The 21,378-nt window shown below is 37.8% G+C and overlaps 1 protein-coding gene across 4 annotated transcripts; it reads left to right on the top strand.

Annotated features, from left to right (window-relative positions):
• Nucleotides 1-227: 227 nt before the first annotated feature.
• On the top strand, nt 228-20,917 carry LOC107925496 (asparagine synthetase [glutamine-hydrolyzing] 3). 4 transcript variants are annotated; one of them, XM_041084012.1, is made up of 17 exons: nt 237-568; nt 652-1,600; nt 1,689-1,800; nt 14,518-14,652; nt 14,740-14,878; nt 15,275-15,370; nt 15,490-15,631; nt 16,107-16,202; nt 16,380-16,474; nt 17,323-17,484; nt 17,873-17,953; nt 18,044-18,265; nt 18,403-18,537; nt 19,065-19,145; nt 19,335-19,421; nt 19,505-19,612; nt 20,391-20,917. In XM_041084012.1, exons 3-17 carry the CDS (start codon nt 1,709-1,711, stop codon nt 20,571-20,573), a joined length of 1,854 nt encoding a protein of 617 aa, XP_040939946.1. In that variant the 5' UTR covers nt 237-568; nt 652-1,600; nt 1,689-1,708; the 3' UTR covers nt 20,574-20,917. The 4 variants fall into 4 exon arrangements, 3 of the variants coding, with proteins under 3 accessions (XP_040939946.1, XP_016711704.1, XP_040939947.1); XR_005906631.1 differs by lacking the exons at nt 19,505-19,612; nt 20,391-20,917 and adding an exon at nt 18,724-18,782 and having other exon boundaries at nt 228-568; nt 19,335-19,399; XM_016856215.2 differs by lacking the exons at nt 237-568; nt 652-1,600 and having other exon boundaries at nt 1,689-1,789.
• Nucleotides 20,918-21,378: the final 461 nt, after the last annotated feature.

Genomic DNA, 21,378 nt, shown 5'->3' with positions numbered 1-21,378 from the left:
AATTATTTTATTAAATTTAAAATATAAATTTAAAATTTATGAAAAATACGGGTACTTATAATTTTTTTTTTGCAATAAAAACTGATATTCTATTAAAACACAGGCCCGAGGTGAAAAACCAACTACAGAAAATAAAGAAATAGAAACGACAAAACTTTAAACAGCACAAAAGCACATAGGAAACCCAAAACCATGGAAAACTAAAAAACCATCCAAACATGTAAACCACCATTAAAACCAACCACGAAAAAACCACCCCGCACCAGAAACGAAGAGCCATCAGAATATCAGACGAAATGGCTTCCTTTAACCACACAGATAATTTTCAAAAATAATCAATCAAGAGCTTCTTTGAAAATCCACCCATGGAGAAACTGCAGCACGTTCTCCTTCTTCAAAGAATTCCCGAAACTTCTTAACCTTGCTGAACCCAAGCTTCCCAATCCTTCTCCATAACTTTTCGAACCGAATCAGGAGGTTCATGAAACCAGCAGCTTGCAATCTGTCGTCGACGACCTTCCAAACCCAGGGTATGCGCTGCATAATTAACCATCCTTGGCACAAAAAGGTACGAAACATTTTCAAACTGTTGGTTCAGAACTCTGATATTGTTGATAATAGGTCTAAGTATCGATTTATCCTCCTCCTCAGAGTTCAGTTTCTTAATAGTAGTCAGGGAGTCACCCTCCAACAGAATCCTCGTCCAACCTAACTCTGCCGCAAAAAACAAAGCCCTCTCATATGCTCTCGCTTCCGCTACCACTGCATCCACCACGTCTCCATAAGGGTAAGTACACGTACCCATAAATTACCCTTCATTATTTCTTGCAAGGACTGCTGTAAAAGAAAATCCAGATTCTTTAATGAAGGACGATCGAAGTTTAATTTAAGCATCCCTCTGTCAAAGGGACGCCAAAGTTGTTTCCTCATAGGAATAGAAGGAGACTTCAGTTTAGTCTGGCTAGATTGTAATTCTTGGCTATACCCACGAATAAAACCCACGAGATCCTGTTTTGAGTACTGAATTCCTTCATAAATCAGTTTATTTCTTCTATGCCAAAGGGCTCATAAGGAAATAATAATAATCTGTCTCATGCAATCATCCCCCTCTATGAACTTTTTAATGAAATTATCTTTACCATGCGAGGTGAGATCATTCGAATCAAAGATGACCTTGAGGGAGACCCATAACTGCTGCAAAACTCCACACTTCCATATGAGATGATCAGAATCCTCCGGGGTTTCCTTACAAAGAGGGCAAGCCAGATGTACTGAAAGGCGCTTGAGAAAAAGGTTAACCAAATGTGGTACATGATTATTAAGAAGTCTCCATGCATGGATTTTAATTTTACTCGAGATCTGTAACTCCCAAAGAAGTTTGTAGAAGTCTTTGTAATTGCTATCAATGCATCCAATAGAACTAGTAGTCTTTAGTTGCTCTGTAATCAAAACCCTGTACCTGCTCTTCACGGTGTAAGTCCCAGATCCCTCGAATTTCTAGACCAATAAATCGTGAGAGCTTTGACAACCAAGAGGGATTGAGAGAATTCGCCTTGCGTGGTCTTCATCAAATAGACTTCGAATTACCTCCTTTCTCCAGGTACTAGACTCGAAATCGATCAACTGGTTCACAGTAGTCCATGAGGTATTAATAGATTGCACTGATAATCTGTTATTTTCATGACCAGGCAACCAAGGGTCATTCCAGATGTTCACATTGTTACCATTACCAATTCGCCAGACCAGTCCATCAACAATCAAATCCCGAGCACTACAGATGCTCTTCCAGGTAAAAGAGGAGTAAGTACCACTTTAGCCGAGAAAATATCTATTGAAGGAAAATAACGGGCTTTTAAAACCTTCGACAAAAGACAATCGGGCTTGGAAAAAATGTGCCAAACTTGTTTACCTAACAAGGCACGATTGAACAAAAATAAATCACGAAAGCCCAATCCACCAACACATTTAGGTTTGCATAAAACCTTCCAGTTGCTCCAATGGATTCCTTTAGCCGATTTATTGCTAGACCACCAGAATTTGTTTAAAATGCCCTCCAACTTGCGACAAAGAAGTTAAGGTAAAGTAAAACAATGCATAATATAGACTGGAATAGCTTGTAATACTGATTTGATAAAAACTTCCTTGCCTCCCATAGAAAGATAGCGCAAAATCCACCCCTCGATTATTTTCCTGAAGCGGTCCACAAAATGAGCAAAAGCCCACTTCTTCTTCCTAACAATCATCATGGGCAACCCAAGATAATTCTCTGGATTTGTAGCCACTCGGACCCCCAGAATTCCAGTCACCAACTCTCTAGTCCCTGGTTCCATATTAGCTCTAAAATATATAAGAGATTTATCAAAATTTACCCTCTGTCCTGAAGCCAGTTCATACTCCGTAATAAGCTGTTGCATTGTATTGGCTCCCTCTGTCGAAGCCTCTCCAAATAGAATGCAGCCCTCAGCAAAAAACAGATGGTTAATCGACAACCTTTCCCTTCCTATATAAGCTCCTTGCAACCATTTTTCCTGCATAGCATTTTGAAGTAGTATAGAGAACCCCTCTGCACAAAATAGAAACAAATAAGGACTTAGAGGGTCCCCTTACCTCAAACCTCTCAAAGGGGAAAACCATTTGCCAAGTTCCCCATTTATCCCAACCGAATAAGAAACAGAGAAAACACATCTCATAATGAGAGCAACCCAGTCAGGATGAAAACCCAACCGGCTCATCATACCAGCCAAAAAATCCCACTCGACGTGGTCATATGCTTTACTCATATCGAGTTTAAGCGTAAAATTTCCTTTTCGGCCTTTTTTCTTCATTTTGAGAGAATATAAAACCTCATATGCAATAAGCACATTATCCGAAATATGTGTCCCTTGAATAAAAGCCCCTTGGGATTCACTAACACACACCTCTAAGAAATGACTCATACGATCAACTAGAACTTTTGCAATAATTTTATAAATGACGTTACAGAGGCCAATGGGTCTAAATTGAGCAAGGTTTTTTGGTTTCTCCATTTTGGAATTAACACAATGTGGGATTTATTAATTTCATCCATCCCTATCTCCCCTTTTAAGATTGATAAACAATACTGAGATACTTCCGGACCAACAATTTGCCAGTAATTTTGGAAAAAAATTAATGAAAACCCATAAACACCTGGTGCCTTTAAAGGCGGCATAGACCTAACAGCATGCATGATATCATCCTCCGTAAATGGCTTTAGTAACTCTTCATTCATTTCATTTGAGGTTCTCTTATCAACCAAATCCAACAAACGAGCATCATCCCCAAATGCTCAAAATACCTTGAAGCATGCTGAAGCATTTCCTCATTCGTTGATACTCGACTTCCATCCTCACGTTCCAACCCCAAAATTTGATTGCGATAAAACCTCTGAACAGCGGCTTTGTGAAAGAAACTGGTATTTCGATCACCATGTTTCAACCAATTTGTCCGAGCTCGTTGTTCCCAAAAAATCTCTTCCTTGTCAATCTCCAAATTAAGATCAAGTTGAACCTCCATAATTTCTTCTAAAACCTCATCGGAAGGGTCCATGCCATAAAGCTCTTGGAGACGTTTCTCCATATCCGATCGTGAGAAACCTTCCTCTTTATTTTTTAACTTGCTCCAATGTTGTAACTGTTGTCCCATGAACTGGAGTTTATCTGGGATACTTCCATCAAAGCTATTCCAATTCGAAAGTACCACATCTTCAAAGTTCTGTTCTAAGCACCACCTAGCCTTAAAACGAAAAATTCTGGGCATAGATCGTTGACCTTCATGATCACAACCATAAGTATCTAAAAGAATCAGACAATGATCCGAGAAAGAATGACTTAAATGCTCCAACTGGTAATAAGGAAAAAGAGACATCCATTCAAGTGTCGCAACTCCTCTGTCAAGACGTTCTCTAATGTTCGTCGATAAAAATCTCCCATGCCCTCACGTGAACCAGCTTTTAACAAACCCCACATCATTAATGATACGAGCTCGTTTCGGATGTAAAGACGAGTCGTAATCTTTCCCGATCAAAATTAGGTAGTGTTGGAATTGAATCAAATTCAAGTCTTGGTGTTTGAAGTTGGATGGCTTTAGGAACAAAGGAGTTTGATGGGTTGTTGTTTGCTGGGTAATTCGATGAAACAAGATCGAACCCTTATTATCAAATAAGGACCCGGGCTTAAGGTTTCAAAGAAAGAAATGGAAATAGGATAAAAACCGAGACCCTCTATTTAGCAAAATAGGAACCTACGGTATGAAGAACGCCACACCAATAGGTGATAAGTTTGAACAAAGTCAGATTGACGCCACTCGTTGAAGATAAGTCAATTTGAGCTTTGGAGAATAAAGAGAGTGAATTTCTCACTAAAATTATATTTCATTCAGAAATTTGGCAAAAAGTCCTTTTACAAGAAATTCAAGAACTATTTATAGCTTAAGTGACTAGTAGCCGAATAGTCAAGTTCAATACTTAAAAACTAAGTAAACATTGAACTAATTTTGAGCTAAGATCCATGAATGGTCTTGAATCAATGTTCGGCTGAATATAGACCAAGGAAGAGCTTCAACGAACTTGGAAAATTGGCAGCAGCTACATTCGGCCAATGGAGTTTAATAAGGTCAATAATGAAGCAACTCTTGCTGAAAAATTACCATCATTAATTAGCAACTTGAACAGTCATTTGGAAGTGTGAATGGACGGTTTTGAATGACCATAAGGTGTGAACATCATGAACCGAATAGCCACAATGTACCCAGCAATGTGAAGGAAATAAATGGCAGCTTTGGAGAATGGAAAATCATCTCTTTTGGCCGAATGGTCACTTAGAGAACTTCAACAATCAGCACACCATCTTTAATATAGTCCATGCATGTATCATTTGGTGCATTGAACCCAACATGCATGCATCTTCACATCCATTGAATCTTCATGCATGAATCTGCCCAATGAATCTTCAAATTCGGCTGTACCTAAAAACACACATGAACTTAATTAATTTCAATCAAATTAAGCTGAACTAAGTAAATACATAATGTGAACATCCTAATTTAACATTGAAACAACTTAAATATTAATAAAGCATGACACAAATTTGGTTGAACAGATTTAAGACATGTAATAATTTAGACAAACTAAATGAAATCAAGACATCTTTAATGTAACTAAATTAAGACATATTAAACACTTATATTAAATAAAAACATATTAATAAGCTGTAATAAGACTTAATTAAATGCTTATTTAAATGTTTTAAAATCCAGCAGCAATTTAATTAGCTAGAACGAATTTCAACTTCAAAGAAGTTGAAAATATTCAGCTCGTCTTTAAACTCTTTGCTTTCATTTTCCTCAATCCGTTCCACCAATGCTAAAATAGCAACTTTAAATCGTTTAGCTCTAGCTCGCGTTATTGGACCAATGGGCAGCTTAATAGCTTCTTGTTCGTTCTCCATTTGGTTCGTAGGCAAGCTCACATCATTCCCCTCCTCTTCAGAACGATTTGTCCTCAAATCGGAATCTGCATCAAACGGAGACAAATCAGAAACGTTAAAAGTCGCGCTAACATTATATTCACCAGGCAAGTCCAATTTATAAGAATTGTCATTAATTCGTTCAAGGACTTGAAACGGTCCATCCCCTCTCGGAAGTAGTTTAGATCGTCGTTGCATAGGAAATCTTTCCTTGCGCATATGCAACCACACCCAATCTCCCGGCTCGAACACAACTCGTTTACGACCTTTGTTAGCATGTTGTTCATAGTTCTTGGTCCTTGCCTCAATGTTTTCTCGAACTCGTTGGTGCAATTGCTTGACGAAATCAGCTTTACGCTTTCCATCTACATGCACAAATTGGTTAGAAGGCAATGGCATTAAATCAAATGGTGTTAACGGATTGAAACCATAAACGATTTCAAAAGGAGAAAATTTGGTAGCTGAGTGAATAGCTCGATTATACGCAAACTCCACATGTGGTAAACATTCTTCCCAAGCCTTCAAATTTTTCCGGATGATAGCTCGAAGCAATGTAGACAAAATCCGATTGACCACTTCAGTTTGGCCGTCCGTTTGTGGATGGCAAGTGGTTGAAAATAGCAACTTCGTTCCAAGGCGCCCCCATAGTGTCCTCCAAAAATGGCTAAGAAACTTCGCGTCTCGGTCGGACACAATCGTCCTAGGCATGCCATGCAACCTGACCACTTCTTTGAAAAATAAATTAGCAATATTCACGGCATCATCAGTTTTATGACATGCTATAAAATGAGCCATTTTTGAGAACCTATCTACAACCACAAATATTGAATCTCGGCCATTTTTACTCCTCGGTAAACCTAGCACGAAATCCATTGAGATATCAGACCAAGGGGTTTCGGGAATAGAAATGGCTTATACAAACCATGGGGCTTAATTCGTGACTTAGCCCATTTGCATGCAATGCATCGATTACAAAACCGTTCGACATCTCGTCGCATCTTAGGCCAAAAGAAATGTTCGTTGAGCATGGCTAACGTCTTTGCAACTCCGAAGTGCCCCATTAATCCTCCACTATGAGATTCTTCGATCAACACTTCTCGTACGGAACCTTGGGGTATACAAAGCTTTCCTTCTCGGAACAAGTACCCATCATGTCGATAGTACTTCTCGTAAGCTCCCTTTGCGCATAACCTAAAGAATTCACTAAAGTCAGCATCGTTGACATATAAATCTTTAAGAAATACAAACCCCATTAACTTAGCATCCAAAATATTTAACAACGCATACCTTCGAGATAGTGCATCAGCCACTACGTTTTCCTTACCTTTTTTATATTTAATAACATATGGAAAAGATTCGAGAAATTCTACCCACTTAGCATGCCGCTTATTTAACTTGTGTTGACCCTTTAAGTACTTCAAGGATTCGTGATCGGTATGTATGACGAATTCTTTGGGCCAAAGATAGTGTTACCACGTTTCTAAGGCTCGAATCAACGAATAGAGCTCCTTGTCATAAGTCGGATAGTTTAAGACAGCACCATTGAGTTTCTCGCTAAAATAGGCAATAGGCCGTCCATCTTGCATCAACACGGCTCCAATGCCTAAACCTGAGGCATCACATTCTAACTCGAAGGTTTTATCAAAATTAGGCAAAGCTAATAACGGTGCATGAGTTAGACAATCTTTAATTTTCAAAAAGGATTTTTCTTGTTCCTCTCCCCAAACGAAGTTGGAATTCTTACGAATAACTGCAGTCAAGGGTGCGGCTAAGGTGCTGAAGTTTGGCACGAATCGACGGTAAAAACTTGCTAATCCATGGAAACTTCGGACTTGGGAGACATTCGTCGGACGGGGCCATTCTTGGATCGCCTTGACCTTCTCTTGATCGACTTCAAGGCCCTCCGAACTAACAACGAAACCTAAAAACACAACCTTGTTAGTGCAAAATTCACATTTCTTTAAATTAGCATACAAAGTTTCTTTCCTCAATACTTCCAAAACAGCCTTCAAATGTAAAACATGATCATCTAAATTTTTACTATAAACTAATATATCATCGAAGTATACGACGCAAAATCTACCAATAAAAGGTCTTAGAACGTGATTCATAAGCCTCATGAACGTGCTTGGGGCCTTCGTTAAGCCAAATGGCATAACGAGCCATTCGTAAAGCCCATGCTTCGTTTTAAACGCAGTCTTCCATTCATCACCCTCACGCATCCGTATTTGGTGATAACCACTCTTAAGATCAATTTTTGAAAACAGACTTGCGCCACTTAGCTCGTCAAGCATATCATCCAATCGTGGTATAGGATGACGATACTTGATAGTTATCTTGTTTATAGCACGGCAGTCCACGCACATCCTCCACGTTCCATCCTTTTTCGGGACAAGCAAAACAGGCACGGCGCATGGACTAAGGCTTTCGCGCACATAGCCCTTTTCAAGGAGTTCATTTACTTGCTTTTGTAATTCTTTCGTCTCTTCAGGATTGCTCCGGTAAGCAGGTCGGTTTGGAATCGCGGCTCCCGGCACAAGATCTATTTGGTGTTCGATTCCACGAATAGGTGGTAACCCACTCGGGATTTCTTTCGGGAATACGTCTCGAAATTCCTGCAACACAGACAAAATAGAATAGGGCAACTTATCATCAAATTCGTTAGTGCCAAGCAAGCTCTCCTTGTACAAAAGAACCAATAATGGTTGTTTCAATAACATCGATTTTTGAACTTCTCTCTCTTTTACCAATAAATTCTTTTTTTCATTTTCATCACTCGTTTCTTTTTCTTTTGAATCACTCTCTCTTTTTTTATCACTCATCTTTTTGTTTTTCTTCTTTTCTTCACTCTTTTCTTTATTCTTTTCATTTTTTTGCTCTCTCTCGATTTCTTTTGATTTTTCAATCGAACTCCTCATTTTGAGTTGATCTTCATACACGTGTTTCGGTGATAATGGAGCTAACGTCACCATTCGTCCCATGTGTTTGAAAGAGTATCGGTTTGTATATCCGTCATGAATCGCTCGCTTGTCGAAATGCCAAGGCCGCCCCAAAAGAAGATGCCCCGCATGCATTGGTACGACGTCACACATAACTTCATCTTGATACTTCCCAATTGTAAACGAAATCAACACTTGCTTCGTTACCTTCAATTCTCCACCATCGTTAAGCCATTGGAGTTTATACGGATGGGGATGTTTAATGGTGGCCAATCCGAGTTTCTCCACCATCATTGAACTTGCCACATTTGTACAACTTCCCCATCAATTATAACGCAACAAATCTTACCTTGCACTTGACATCGCGTATGAAAAATGTTTTTGCGTTGTTGATCGTTTTCGGCACCTTGCAAAGTAAGGCTTCTCTTTACCACCAATATTTCTCCATTTTCGGCTTGTTCAACATCTTCTTCATCTTCGGTTTGTTCAATGGCCTCCTTCTCTTGTTCACTTTCAGATTCAATCTCGCCATCGTCTCGAACAAACATCACATTCCGATTTGGACATTGGCTCGCGATGTGGCCCCTTCCAAGGCATTTGAAACATTTTATGTCTCGAGATCGACTTGGTTGGGCTTCCATCTTTCCTTTACTCGTTTCGGCAATCGGTTTGTTGAACTTGGTGGCACCACTTACTTCTTTGTTTCGGCTTGGTATGTCACGTTTGTTGGTCCGTTGCCCCCACCTAGGCATAGAAGAAGTGTTAGAGAAAGTTCGTGACGTACCTTTTCTTTTTAGTTGTTTTTCGACCTTTATGGCCATATGGACCATATCAATAACCTCAACATAGTGGTGTAGTTCGACGATATTTGCGATATCTCGGTTAAGGCCGACGAGAAATCGAGCCATGGTGGCTTCTCGATCTTCCTCCACATCGGCGCGGATCATGGCCACTTCCATTTCTTTGTAATAATCCTCCACGCTTCGTTGGCCTTGAGTTAAGCTTTGGAGCTTTTGATACAACTCCCGGTGATAGTAAGCAGGAATAAAACACTTTCTCATTATTGCTTTCATTTCCGCCCATGTAGACACGGGACGTTCTCCATTGCGTCTTCGGCTCAACGTGAGTTGATCCCACCATATTATGGCATAGTCGGAGAATTCTATAGCAGCTAACTTCACCTTTTTGCTTTCTGAGTAATTGTGGCACTCGAAAACTAATTCCACCTTCTTCTCCCATTCAAGATAGGCCTCGGGATCCGATCTTCCTTGAAAAGCAGGAATCGCCATTTTAATATTCTTTAAATCATCATCGGGCCTCTCTCGATCTCTTTGTTCTCGTGCTCGATGACCTCGTCTCCTTGCACTTTGTCGTGAACCTCGATCACTTTCATCGTCACTTTGTTCATATAGATCATTTGCATGTTGCCATGGACGTTCTCGCTCTCTTCTCGGAATAGGAGGGGTGTTCGCACGTTGGCTTTGTTCCTCCATTTGTTCCATTCGTTCATTGAGAGAATCGAATTGAGGTTGGAACAGACGAGAGATTTCTCGTACGATTGCTTGGACTTGGAGATCGGGCACTCCACCTCCGGGAACGTTTCTCCTCGGTTGAAGGTTTACTCCTCCACCAGCAGCATTCGAAGCTCCTCCACTTGTTGCTCGACGATCCGGACTCCTAGACATGTTTAAAATAAGAACAAATTATTTCCTCACCACAAAAACCTCACAAATTCGCTCACAAGAAAAAAATTCACTCCTCTCGTGTTTCACTCTATTTTCGGCTTTTATCTTGATGTACTCTCTTGCCTTTTACCTCTCAAATCCAACTCTCGATATTCTAAAAAGCTACCTTAGACTTATCCCACTTGTGGGTCGGCTTCAAAGGCTAAACAAAGGAAAATCGTATGGTTTAGGGTAGGCTCGAAAGAAAGAAAGGTTTAAAGATGTGGCGTATAAAATGAATTCACGAATTGAAATTTTTTTTTTACGGATATTTCACGTTCTTTTCGTACGCACCTAGACCGTATGCAATTTTTTTTTGCAATTTTTTTTTCCTTCTTTTTTTTCGAAACTTTTTTTTTAACTTTTTTTTTCGAAGCTACGATTTACGTACCTAATTTAGCTAGCTCTGATACCAACTGATACGAGCTCGTTTCGGATGTAAAGATGAGTCGTAATCTTTCCCGATCGAAATTAGGTAGTGTTGGAATTGAATCAAATTCAAGTCTTGGTGTTTGAAGTTGGATGGCTTTAGGAACAAAGGAGTTTGATGGGTTGTTGTTTGCTGGGTAATTCGATGAAACAAGATCGAACCCTTATTATCAAATAAGGACCCGGGCTTAAGGTTTCAAAGAAAGAAATGGAAATAGGATAAAAACCGAGACCCTCTATTTAGCAAAATAGGAACCTACGGTATGAAGAACGCCACACCAATGGGTGATAAGTTCGAACAAAGTCAGATTGACGCCACTCGTTGAAGATAAGTCAATTTGAGCTTTGGAGAATAAAGAGAGTGAATTTCTCACTAAAATTATATTTCATTCAGAAATTTGGCAAAAAGTCCTTTTACAAGAAATTCAAGAACTATTTATAGCTTAAGTGACTAGTAGCCGAATAGTCAAGTTCAATACTTAAAAACTAAGTAAACATTGAACTAATTTTGAGCTAAGATCCATGAATGGTCTTGAATCAATGTTCGGCTGAATATAGACCAAGGAAGAGCTTCAACGAACTTGGAAAATTGGCAGCAGCTACATTCGGCCAATGGAGTTTAATAAGGTCAATAATGAAGCAACTCTTGCTGAAAAATTACCATCATTAATTAGCAACTTGAACAGTCATTTGGAAGTGTGAATGGACGGTTTTGAATGACCATAAGGTGTGAACATCATGAACCGAATAGCCACAATGTACCCAGCAATGTGAAGGAAATAAATGGCAGCTTTGGAGAATGGAAAATCATCTCTTTTGGCCGAATGGTCACTTAGAGAACTTCAACAATCAGCACACCATCTTTAATATAGTCCATGCATGTATCATTTGGTGCATTGAACCCAACATGCATGCATCTTCACATCCATTGAATCTTCATGCATGAATCTGCCCAATGAATCTTCAAATTCGGCTGTACCTAAAAACACACATGAACTTAATTAATTTCAATCAAATTAAGCTGAACTAAGTAAATACATAATGTGAACATCCTAATTTAACATTGAAACAACTTAAATATTAATAAAGCATGACACAAATTCGGTTGAACAGATTTAAGACATGTAATAATTTAGACAAACTAAATGAAATCAAGACATCTTTAATGTAACTAAATTAAGACATATTAAACACTTATATTAAATAAAAACATATTAATAAGCTGTAATAAGACTTAATTAAATGCTTATTTAAATGGTTTAAAATCCAGCAGCAATTTAATTAGCTAGAACGAATTTCAACTTCAAAGAAGTTGAAAATATTCAGCTCGTCTTTAAACTCTTTGCTTTCATTTTCCTCAATCCGTTCCACCAATGCTAAAATAGCAACTTTAAATCGTTTAGCTCTAGCTCGCGTTATTGGACCAATGGGCAGCTTAATAGCTTCTTGTTCGTTCTCCATTTGGTTCGTAGGCAAGCTCACATCAATTAAGTCCACAGACCTCTAACACATCTCGAAACTCAGACATTTGACGATCTGATCTAAGCCTGCCCTCCTTTTTTTTCATGAGAGTGCATGATTTCATTGAAGTATCCGACTACAAACCAAGGAAGCTTATAGTCATTGCCCAACTTTCGAAGTAATTCCCAAGACTGACTTCCTTTCCTCGGGATTTCCATAAAACCCGGTAAAATGCCAAACCTCTCCACACTCCGCATCCTGCACCTCAATGTCAATATGAAAAGAAGAATAACTTTTAAGCCTAACAAGCTCATTACTTTTCCAACCAAGAGATAAACACCCTTTAGAACCAATCGCATCAATATCAATGCCATTTACAAAACCACACTTCAAACGTACTTTTTCCATTCGCTTTGAACTTAATTTTGTCTCCATAAGAAACAAAATCCAAGGATTAATGGCTCGAATTTTATTTTTGAGCTTACTAACCGTTTGAGGTCTCCCCAAACCACGAATGTTCCAACTTAGGACCCTCATTGCGACTGGCTGCTCTGCCCTGCAGAGCCAGCCGATAAAACATTAGAATCTTCTTCATAATTACCAGTCACAATTGCCGCGTCCCCTACTAGCCTTTGTCTTTTCTTTCCCTCGATAGCAGTGAGAGGGTCATTTTCCTCAGCTAAAGTCAAATCCATGGGCCCACTAGAATTAAAGGCACCATCTTGCACCATAATACTCATATTGCGCCGATTAACATCCCCATTAAAGGAAAGATTATGACCAGATTCCTTAGCGATTGACTGGAAGTTTAACGAAGGAAAATTCGAAATTCCCCTTAAATTATGCCCAGAATCAAGGGCATTTCCCAAATTATGATCTTTGGGATTTCTTACCATAACCTCCTTCCCGCACACAGAACCATCCGCCTCCCGTAACCACCTACTCGTCGTAGAATTCCACCGTCTCCCAACTACTCGTAACGAGATATCCCACCCAAATACAATTTTAGCTAGGTCAATACGGATACGAAACGGGCAAAAACTTTCTCCATGTCCTAATTTACCGCTGATAAAATAAAATAAACTCAGTTTTTCATACTGAAAACGAGCATATAGAGTTTTCTCTGAACCTATTTGTATCTTCTTTTTTCGCTTCAACGGAAGGGGCACATCCAACTTAACACGGATACGCATAAATTTGTAAAAGCCCATTGTCGGTATGGACGTATCATACTCAATAAACTGTCCTACAAAATCACCAAACAGTTTTGCCATAGTTGCCGTTATCATTCCTGGTGGAAGATCATGTACTTGTATCCAAAAATCAACAAACAATAACGGGACTTCAAGAGGGTCTTCGCCCCATTGGATTTGATGGAGAATCAACAAATGGTTATTGAAAAACCAAGGAGTACCAGATAGTACCCGCTACACATCCACTTCATGGAAAAACTGAAAAAGAAATCTTTTATCCCTTAGATCCGAGATACAGATCTCTCCAATTGGATGCCAAAGATCAGCCATAGTATTGCGCAAAGAAGGAAAATGTACCATACTATCCGTCAGACAACGACCAACTAAACAAAGCCGATAGCCCCGTTCCACCACCGACGCCTCCTCAGTGAACGCCTCTTCCTCGTCGTCAAGAATATTCAGTTTAACCAAATCATCTTCCATTTCCTCAAAAACCCAACCTTAAAACCCCACCCACAAAGACCAAGAGACACACAAAAAAAGACAGACCCCACCCCAAGATCAATGAAATGGAAAGAGACAAAGACAAAAAACAAAAAGAAAAACAAGAGAACCACAGTCACCACCGTGTCAGTAGACAGACTAAATTTCGTGTCAATAGACAGACAATTTTCTAATAATTTTTTTTAAAATTTTAGTCTAATACTACTTATAATATATTTTAACCTTTAAAAAACTACATATATTTTTTTATTAAGTATTAAGTTACAAAAAGATTGCATTAATTATTTTTGTCAAAAAGAGAGATTCCATTTTGATCTTCCACGGTGTTAAATTTTTAATTTGACTGACAACGTTATTAGGTTTTTTTTTTCTTTTTTTTTTTGTAAATTATTATTTGAATGTCTACAACGTTATAAACAAGAGTCATTACAACTTACGAGAGACCCACTCATTGAAAATTCGACGGCGAAGATCTGAAGTGCACCAAACAGAAAATACTCTACGTAGCAGCTGATAATTTGAAAAGTGTCTATTACAAAAAGATCCCAATTCCCCAACCAGCGAGTGACCTCACCACCATCGAGAATCTATTAAAAAAAAGATAAAAATAAAAAAATTCCTCAAAATTCCAAAACCCTAAAAAATAATTTAAATCTGTGAACACACTATCGATTTGGTAAATGGCGGAAAGGGAAATCTAAGCAAAAAGCTAGTCAAAATCAACGGCTGTGATTGAAATAGGGTGCATTATTTAAATCACAAAATCCACTCGATTTTACTTCAGGTTCCTCTCTCAGCAGCCTCCACAGGGCCTTCCATTCCAAAACCCAGGCAGCAGCATGTGTGGAATACTTGCAGTCCTTGGCTGCATTGACAACTCTCAAGCTAAACGCTCCCGTGTTATTGAACTGTCTCGAAGGTGATTTTGAGAATTTAGATTTTAGCACTTTTTATTTTTATTTTGGATGAAAATGATCGTTGATTTTGATTGAAATGGAGAGCGAAGATTGAGGCATAGAGGTCCTGATTGGAGTGGACTACATTGCCATCAAAATTGTTACCTTTCTCATCAGCGTTTAGCTATTGTAGATCCGACTTCAGGCGATCAGCCCCTTTATAACGAGGATAAGACTGTTGTTGTCACGGTATACTTTCTTTCTTTTTTCGTCGAGACATTGATAATGGTCGGTACAATAATCATGAAAAATAAAATAATCTTTTTATTTTAGTTTTATAATATTTTTCTATTTGTTTTTAGCGCGAAATGTTTGTTTTTGGATATAAAAGTGAATAATATTGTTCAATAATTAAATTTAAGATTATCATATTAATTAAAACAAAATGCAGGCATTATGTTGAATTGGTTTTTCATTTTCACATGGAAAAGTAAATGTATGATTTCAGTCATTCGTAGATTTATTACCTATTATTTTTTACTCTGTAAATAAGGGAAAAAATAAGTAGCAAATTTGACCATCACATGGAATCATTGATAGAATGCGATGTTTAGTTTTACTTTCATGTTTGGTTGATGATTATAGGTTAATGGAGAGATATATAACCATAAGCAATTGAGAGAAAAGCTGAAGTCTCATCAGTTTAGAACTGGAAGTGACTGTGAAGTAATTGCTCATCTTGTAAGTACTTAAGAGGTTGGATATTAAATTCCATTTTTAAAGCATTTTCCTTTGTTGCGTGGTTTTCACGTCTCAAAGTCTCATTTTCGTTAATGTACCAATTTGACTTCTTTTTCTAGTATGAAGAATATGGAGAAGATTTTGTGGACATGCTGGATGGAATGTTCTCATTTGTCCTTCTTGACACTCGTGACAAAAGTTTCATTGCAGCTCGAGATGCTATAGGAATTACCCCACTTTATATTGGATGGGGCCTTGATGGTATGCAGTTTTTCCTTCTTTACACTGGGTTTATTCAGATGTATAATGTATAGCAAGAATCTACTTAGTTATTAGGCTAATTAGGTGTCTGTTTCATGAACCTGGTCTTGGCTCCAATGGTTGTCCCACTTCTTTAGGGAGTGACAGAAAATTAAACATGGTTCAACTACTTATCCCAAAAATGTTTATCCCCTTAAAAGTTTGCAGAAAAGGGAAATATTTGTCCTAGAGAATATCTTAGAAACCTTTTTCCTTGCTCTTTTGATTTTTTTCTTTGAAAGCTTGATGCCAAATATAGTTAAGAAACATGCAAATATGAGATAGCTTGTGCTGCTGCATTTATTCATGTTTGGATGGATGTGATGCTTTGGGCTTAGCTTCTTTTCCTTGATTCCATTTCTAGTTTTGGTTTATTTTTAGCCTCTCCACCTTGTTATGGATGCATACTGCTAATTAAATACTATTTTCTTCGCAGGTTCTGTATGGTTTGCTTCAGAGATGAAAGCTTTGAGTGATGATTGTGAACAATTTATGTCTTTCCTTCCAGGGCATATATATTCGAGCAAGCAAGGTCCTTTTCTTTGGATGTTAATTCCTAACCTGCTTAAAAATTAATCATAGAACTTCTTAAGGAGAATTGGAATTTTATATGGTATATGATGTTCTTCTACAAATTCTACAAATTCATTTTTGTTTCCCAGTGTTCCATTCAGTGCCTTTTATTTGTTGCATTTCCAAATGTCTGCAGGAGCGCTTAGAAGATGGTATAATCCCCCATGGTACTCAGAAAAGATCCCTTCAACTCCTTACGATCCCAAAGTTCTACGGGAGGCTTTTGAGAAGGCATTCTCTAAACCTTCAACTGGGATTCTTGTTTTGATTTTATTGGTTTGCTGTTAACTCTGTAATTGGATGTCATTACGTCTCTCCAGCAAAAAGAAAAAAAAATGGTGGAAAACATAACACTCACTTGAAACAATTTTGTGAAAGCAAGGCAGTATTGGCCAAGTAGTCACGAAGGCCTTATTACATAGCATTCTCATGCTATTGCATTCAAACATTGTTCAAAAATCATAGGAGTACCATAGGTGGGGTTAAAGTACCTGGTTCCTTTTGATTAGGTCTCTCCCTCCCCCTAATTGGCAAGTGTTAGCTTTGTTTTTAGGATCTTTGTTTCTATGTTTCTTTTCTTGTGGCCACTTTTCATTAGGAAATATATGTTCCAAGAGAACAGCAACGGAGTTCAGTGTGTGGGATTCTTAGTTTTCTAGTTAACTTAATATATCCTTAGCTTGTAGGATATATCGCGCACATTAGTTCTTAAGATTTCAGCTTGACCTCTACTCAAGAACTGGAAGATTGAATGCTAACTGTATGGCTCTTTCTATAATTTTGTGTTCTTCTTTTCCAAGTAGTCATTTGTGTGTCTGTCTGCCTCTATTTCCTGGTACCATTCATCCTATTTAGTCATGACAGAGTTAGACAAACAAAATTGTAAACAAATTATTTTTTAAGATTCTTAGTAATGGATTTTCATTGTTTTGGTAACTCAGTTATTTGAATACTTGAAGGAGCATACATGTCTCTAGAATTTGTTATTATTCTCATGTTAAATTAATAAATGTTGGTATTACTTCTGTGATATGCCATTCATGTTTCAACACTAATTTCTGTGAATTTATTTTATATAGGCTGTGTTTAAGAGGCTCATGACAGATGTACCATTTGGAGTGCTTTTATCAGGAGGGTTGGACTCATCACTTGTAGCTGCTGTAGCTGCCCGTCAGCTAGCTAATTCAGAAGTTGCTTGCCAGTGGGGATCACAATTACATACCTTCTGCATTGGTTTGAAGGTCATAATACTCACTTTCATGTGGCACATTTATAGATTCCACATCCTCTTACTATCTTGGTTTCCTTCCTCCCTGTGTTACTTTATTACTTAATGTCTACAAAACATGCCTGTTGATTAGGTTTGTTGTTACCTTAAGCGCTATGATGTTTTTGATGTAGCTGATGGATGAATCAAATTATTCATTGAAGAATGCTATAGACTTGCATTATGAACTGCTGCTACTAGTAATATGTAAATTGTCTATGCAAAATATCTTCATCCAGTCTCCTTCTAGTTGTTAGGATAATTTCTGCAACTTCAGATAATACACTCGTATCTTTGTCTTAGTTGTGAAATATAACTTGGGTTTACCACTTCACAATTTCTTTTTACATTTTATTATTCAGGGTTCTCCTGACCTCAAAGCCGCAAAAGAGGTAGCAGATTATATTGGAACTCGTCACCATGAGTTTCATTTCACTGTCCAGGTAATTCCCTGCTTGATTTAATAAAGAAGGATGGCAAAATATGTTCATTTGCGTTTTTATGTTTTTCTTTCTCCCATTTTGACCCACCAGGAAGGGATAGATGCTCTGGAGGAAGTTATCTACCACATTGAAACATATGATGTGACGACTATTAGAGCCAGCACTCCCATGTTTCTTATGTCAAGAAAAATCAAATCTTTAGGAGTGAAAATGGTTCTTTCGGGGGAGGGGTCTGATGAAATCTTTGGAGGTTACTTGTATTTCCATAAAGCACCTAACAAAGAGGAGTTTCATGAAGAAACATGTCGAAAGGTATTCAGGATGGTCATTGCTTTTTTTTCTAGGATTTTAGTAAATGAATTGGAGGTATCCATATATTAGGCGTGGTTATCTGACTATATGCTGTATATTTGTTTACCTTTTTAATGGTGTTCTAATTATTTCGACAGATCAAAGCTCTTCATCTTTATGATTGCTTGAGAGCAAACAAATCAACTTCAGCATGGGGACTTGAAGCTCGTGTGCCCTTTTTAGATAAAGAGTTCATCAACATTGCAATGAGTATAGATCCTGAGTGGAAAATGGTATTATGCTTCTATATCTGTCATTTACATTGTATCATTTAGTTTAATGTTGAGAAAATTGATCTGTGTCCGTCCATACTGGAATAACTTAGACAAAAGCTTTACTGCCATTACATGAGAAAGTACTGACACATAGAGGTAAATTTCTACCGAGTTTAACGTTTATTGCTTTATATCTGGTTTTAGCTGCATGGTGTCATTCCTGGTATCACCTGTCTAAGAGGATGGCATTTTACATTATAAGGGTGACGTCACTTTCAACTCTTAAATGCTATATATGTTCTAGCTTTTGGTGCTTTCATCTGGTGTGTGAGGTGATAATCTGTTTTGTAGGATCTTTTATTTAATAATGAGCTGATGCAAATAATACGTGGTGTCAGATTCGTAGCAATAGTAGTTTTCTATCTCATGTTGGTCAAAGGAATGGTTCTAAATTTTAATTATATATTTAGACCTTTTTTTCTTTTCTTTTCCCCCTCTGTGAATGAAGGTTCACTTATGGTTAGTGCCATACAAATTTGTTTCAGATAAGGCCTGATCTTGGGAGGATTGAGAAGTGGATCTTACGTAATGCATTTGACGATGATAAGAAGCCATATTTGCCTAAGGTTAGTATATCTTCTTTTGAAACACCGCTGCCATCTAGAAAAAAATTACTGGGGCTATATCATTTTCTTTCTGGTCCTCCATTCTTTGATTATATTTCTTCAATGTATTAATGTTTCAATATGATTTCTAACGGAAAACTTCCTGGAAGAATTTCTTTTTTTGAAACTTATTTTCCCTGTCTGTTTCAGCACATTTTATACAGGCAAAAAGAGCAGTTCAGTGATGGAGTTGGGTACAGCTGGATTGATGGTTTGAAGGACCATGCCAACAAACAGGTAGACTTATTTGTTTATGGTTCTTCCAGGAGACATTTTCCATTTGGCTGCATGTAAGAACCTATTGTTACTGAACTTGACAGGTCACTGATGCAATGTTGATTAATGCGAACTTTATCTACCCTGAGAATACTCCAACCACAAAAGAGGGATACTATTACAGAACTATCTTTGAGAAGTTTTTTCCAAAGGTATTACGTTGTTCACCTTGCTGTCTCTCTCTTTTCTGCTTGTCTAAATTTTCTCGTGGGGTATAGAAACATGTAGCAGATTTGGTTTTCCTCCTTGTCCAATTTTCACTTTTGGAAAAGAAAGCAAACCAAACTGAATATTACATTTCTCGATTGCTATGTGTTGGATGCTCTCTAGTAGACCTGACAATTTTGAAAATGGCACAATTACACGACACGATAAAAATAATTAAAACATGACTACAAAAAGAAGAACCTCCAAACACACCATTAATAGATGAATGTGCCAAATCTATATAACACATTATTACCATGTCAATTTATATAAATGTAGAATACCATAAACATGATATATATGTATATGAAGACACATACAGATTGTCAAGTCTGCTTGCGAGGTTATTGTAGTTTTCCACTATTAGGAGGCCACATCATTTGTCACTTGGCACTTGCCCAAAATTCCCGGGCTTAGGAATTCCTAAATTTTTAGGGAACATGTAGGAGTGCTTTGGTATCAACGCTCAACGCAAAAGAACTTAAGTTCTTCAAGACCCCTTCACCTTGACCTCTAGTATAATGGAACTCTTAGCCAAGGTGTTGCAAGATCATAATTATCAGGCATATCAGAGAAAACAAGTATGAAAGAAGCTCTATTTGATTATAAGTTCTGCAAGATTCATGAACTGAACGCTCCTATAGTGTACAATTTTATTATGTTTGTTCCTTTGTTGCTTAATAATATTTGACATTGCGGATTTAATCATCCAATTGCAAGCAGAATGCTGCAAGGTCAACAGTTCCAGGAGGTCCAAGTGTAGCGTGCAGTACAGCAAAAGCAGTGGAATGGGATGCAGCATGGTCAGAAAATCCCGACCCCTCCGGTCGGGCTGCACTTGGTGTTCATGCCTCTGCTTATGAGGCACAAAAAGGAGGAATTGCGGAAAAGATTGCAATAGCATAAATACGGTATCTTTATTTGATAGCTGACCGGCAGATTTATAGACCTAGTTCATTGCTGAAATGAGAAGGCATTTGTTTCTTTCAAATGCTCAAGTCATATGAATCCAAAAGTAATGTTGTAAGGTGCCTCCTTTCATCTAGTTAAGTTCCTATCTCTTTCCCATTCCTCCCCTTTTTCTCCCTTTTGGTATTTGACTAGTCAGCTCTTGGGTTATGCTATGTAATGTTTGTTTATTATCCACCGAAACTAGCTTCTTGTTCTGGGATTCTTATGCTGGTTGTAGTTGCTTGTATCTTATGCATGTTGTTTGCAGTTGTCAATAGTGGAAATTTAAGTATTTTCTATGAGGTGTTGTTTATCATGGTTGGCCATTATAGTGAATATCGATTACTAAATAAATAGCAAGCGCTAATTAAATGTTGGTAAAACATTTCTTCCTCTCTCAATTCTCACCATGAAAGCTCAAGAAGGAATAGGTACCATTAGTACCAACTCCTTCTATTATAGTGTGAGATCAATCCTCTTTCAACTAACGTTTTTACAGCAAATTCGAAGGATGTGTTCTGAAAATTCAAAATTTTCGGCATAAACTGAGGCTTGAGCTAATGGAAATCTAGAAAATCCTGTTTAAAGGCCAGCGGGAACTATGTACTCCTTACCTTGAAGCTAAGAGTAGTATGTACTTTCTTTATGACAACACTCAGAAGGCACAGAGTGCTCTTTCATGATTCAATCATAAAGTGACGTTTAACACATTAATATTTTCCCATCGTTTTTTAACCAAATGAAAATATTTTTAAATTTG

The sequence above is a fragment of the Gossypium hirsutum genome, chromosome A12, assembly GCF_007990345.1.
Source record: "Gossypium hirsutum isolate 1008001.06 chromosome A12, Gossypium_hirsutum_v2.1, whole genome shotgun sequence".
In the NCBI taxonomy this organism is placed as follows: domain Eukaryota; kingdom Viridiplantae; phylum Streptophyta; class Magnoliopsida; order Malvales; family Malvaceae; genus Gossypium; species Gossypium hirsutum.
The sequence above is the reverse complement of the archived record's forward strand: the minus strand, read 5'-3'. Positions and strand labels throughout refer to the sequence as shown.

Bases quoted from the DNA above. Each gene is read 5' to 3' on its own strand.
- LOC107925496 (XM_041084012.1), top strand. From the start codon at position 1,709: ATGTTCACATTGTTACCATTACCAATTCGCCAGACCAGTCCATCAACA. The intron at 15,371-15,489 runs GTAAGTACTTAA...TTCTTTTTCTAG, and splicing joins GTGAAGTAATTGCTCATCTT to TATGAAGAATATGGAGAAGA. The intron at 17,485-17,872 runs GTCATAATACTC...TTTATTATTCAG, and splicing joins CCTTCTGCATTGGTTTGAAG to GGTTCTCCTGACCTCAAAGC.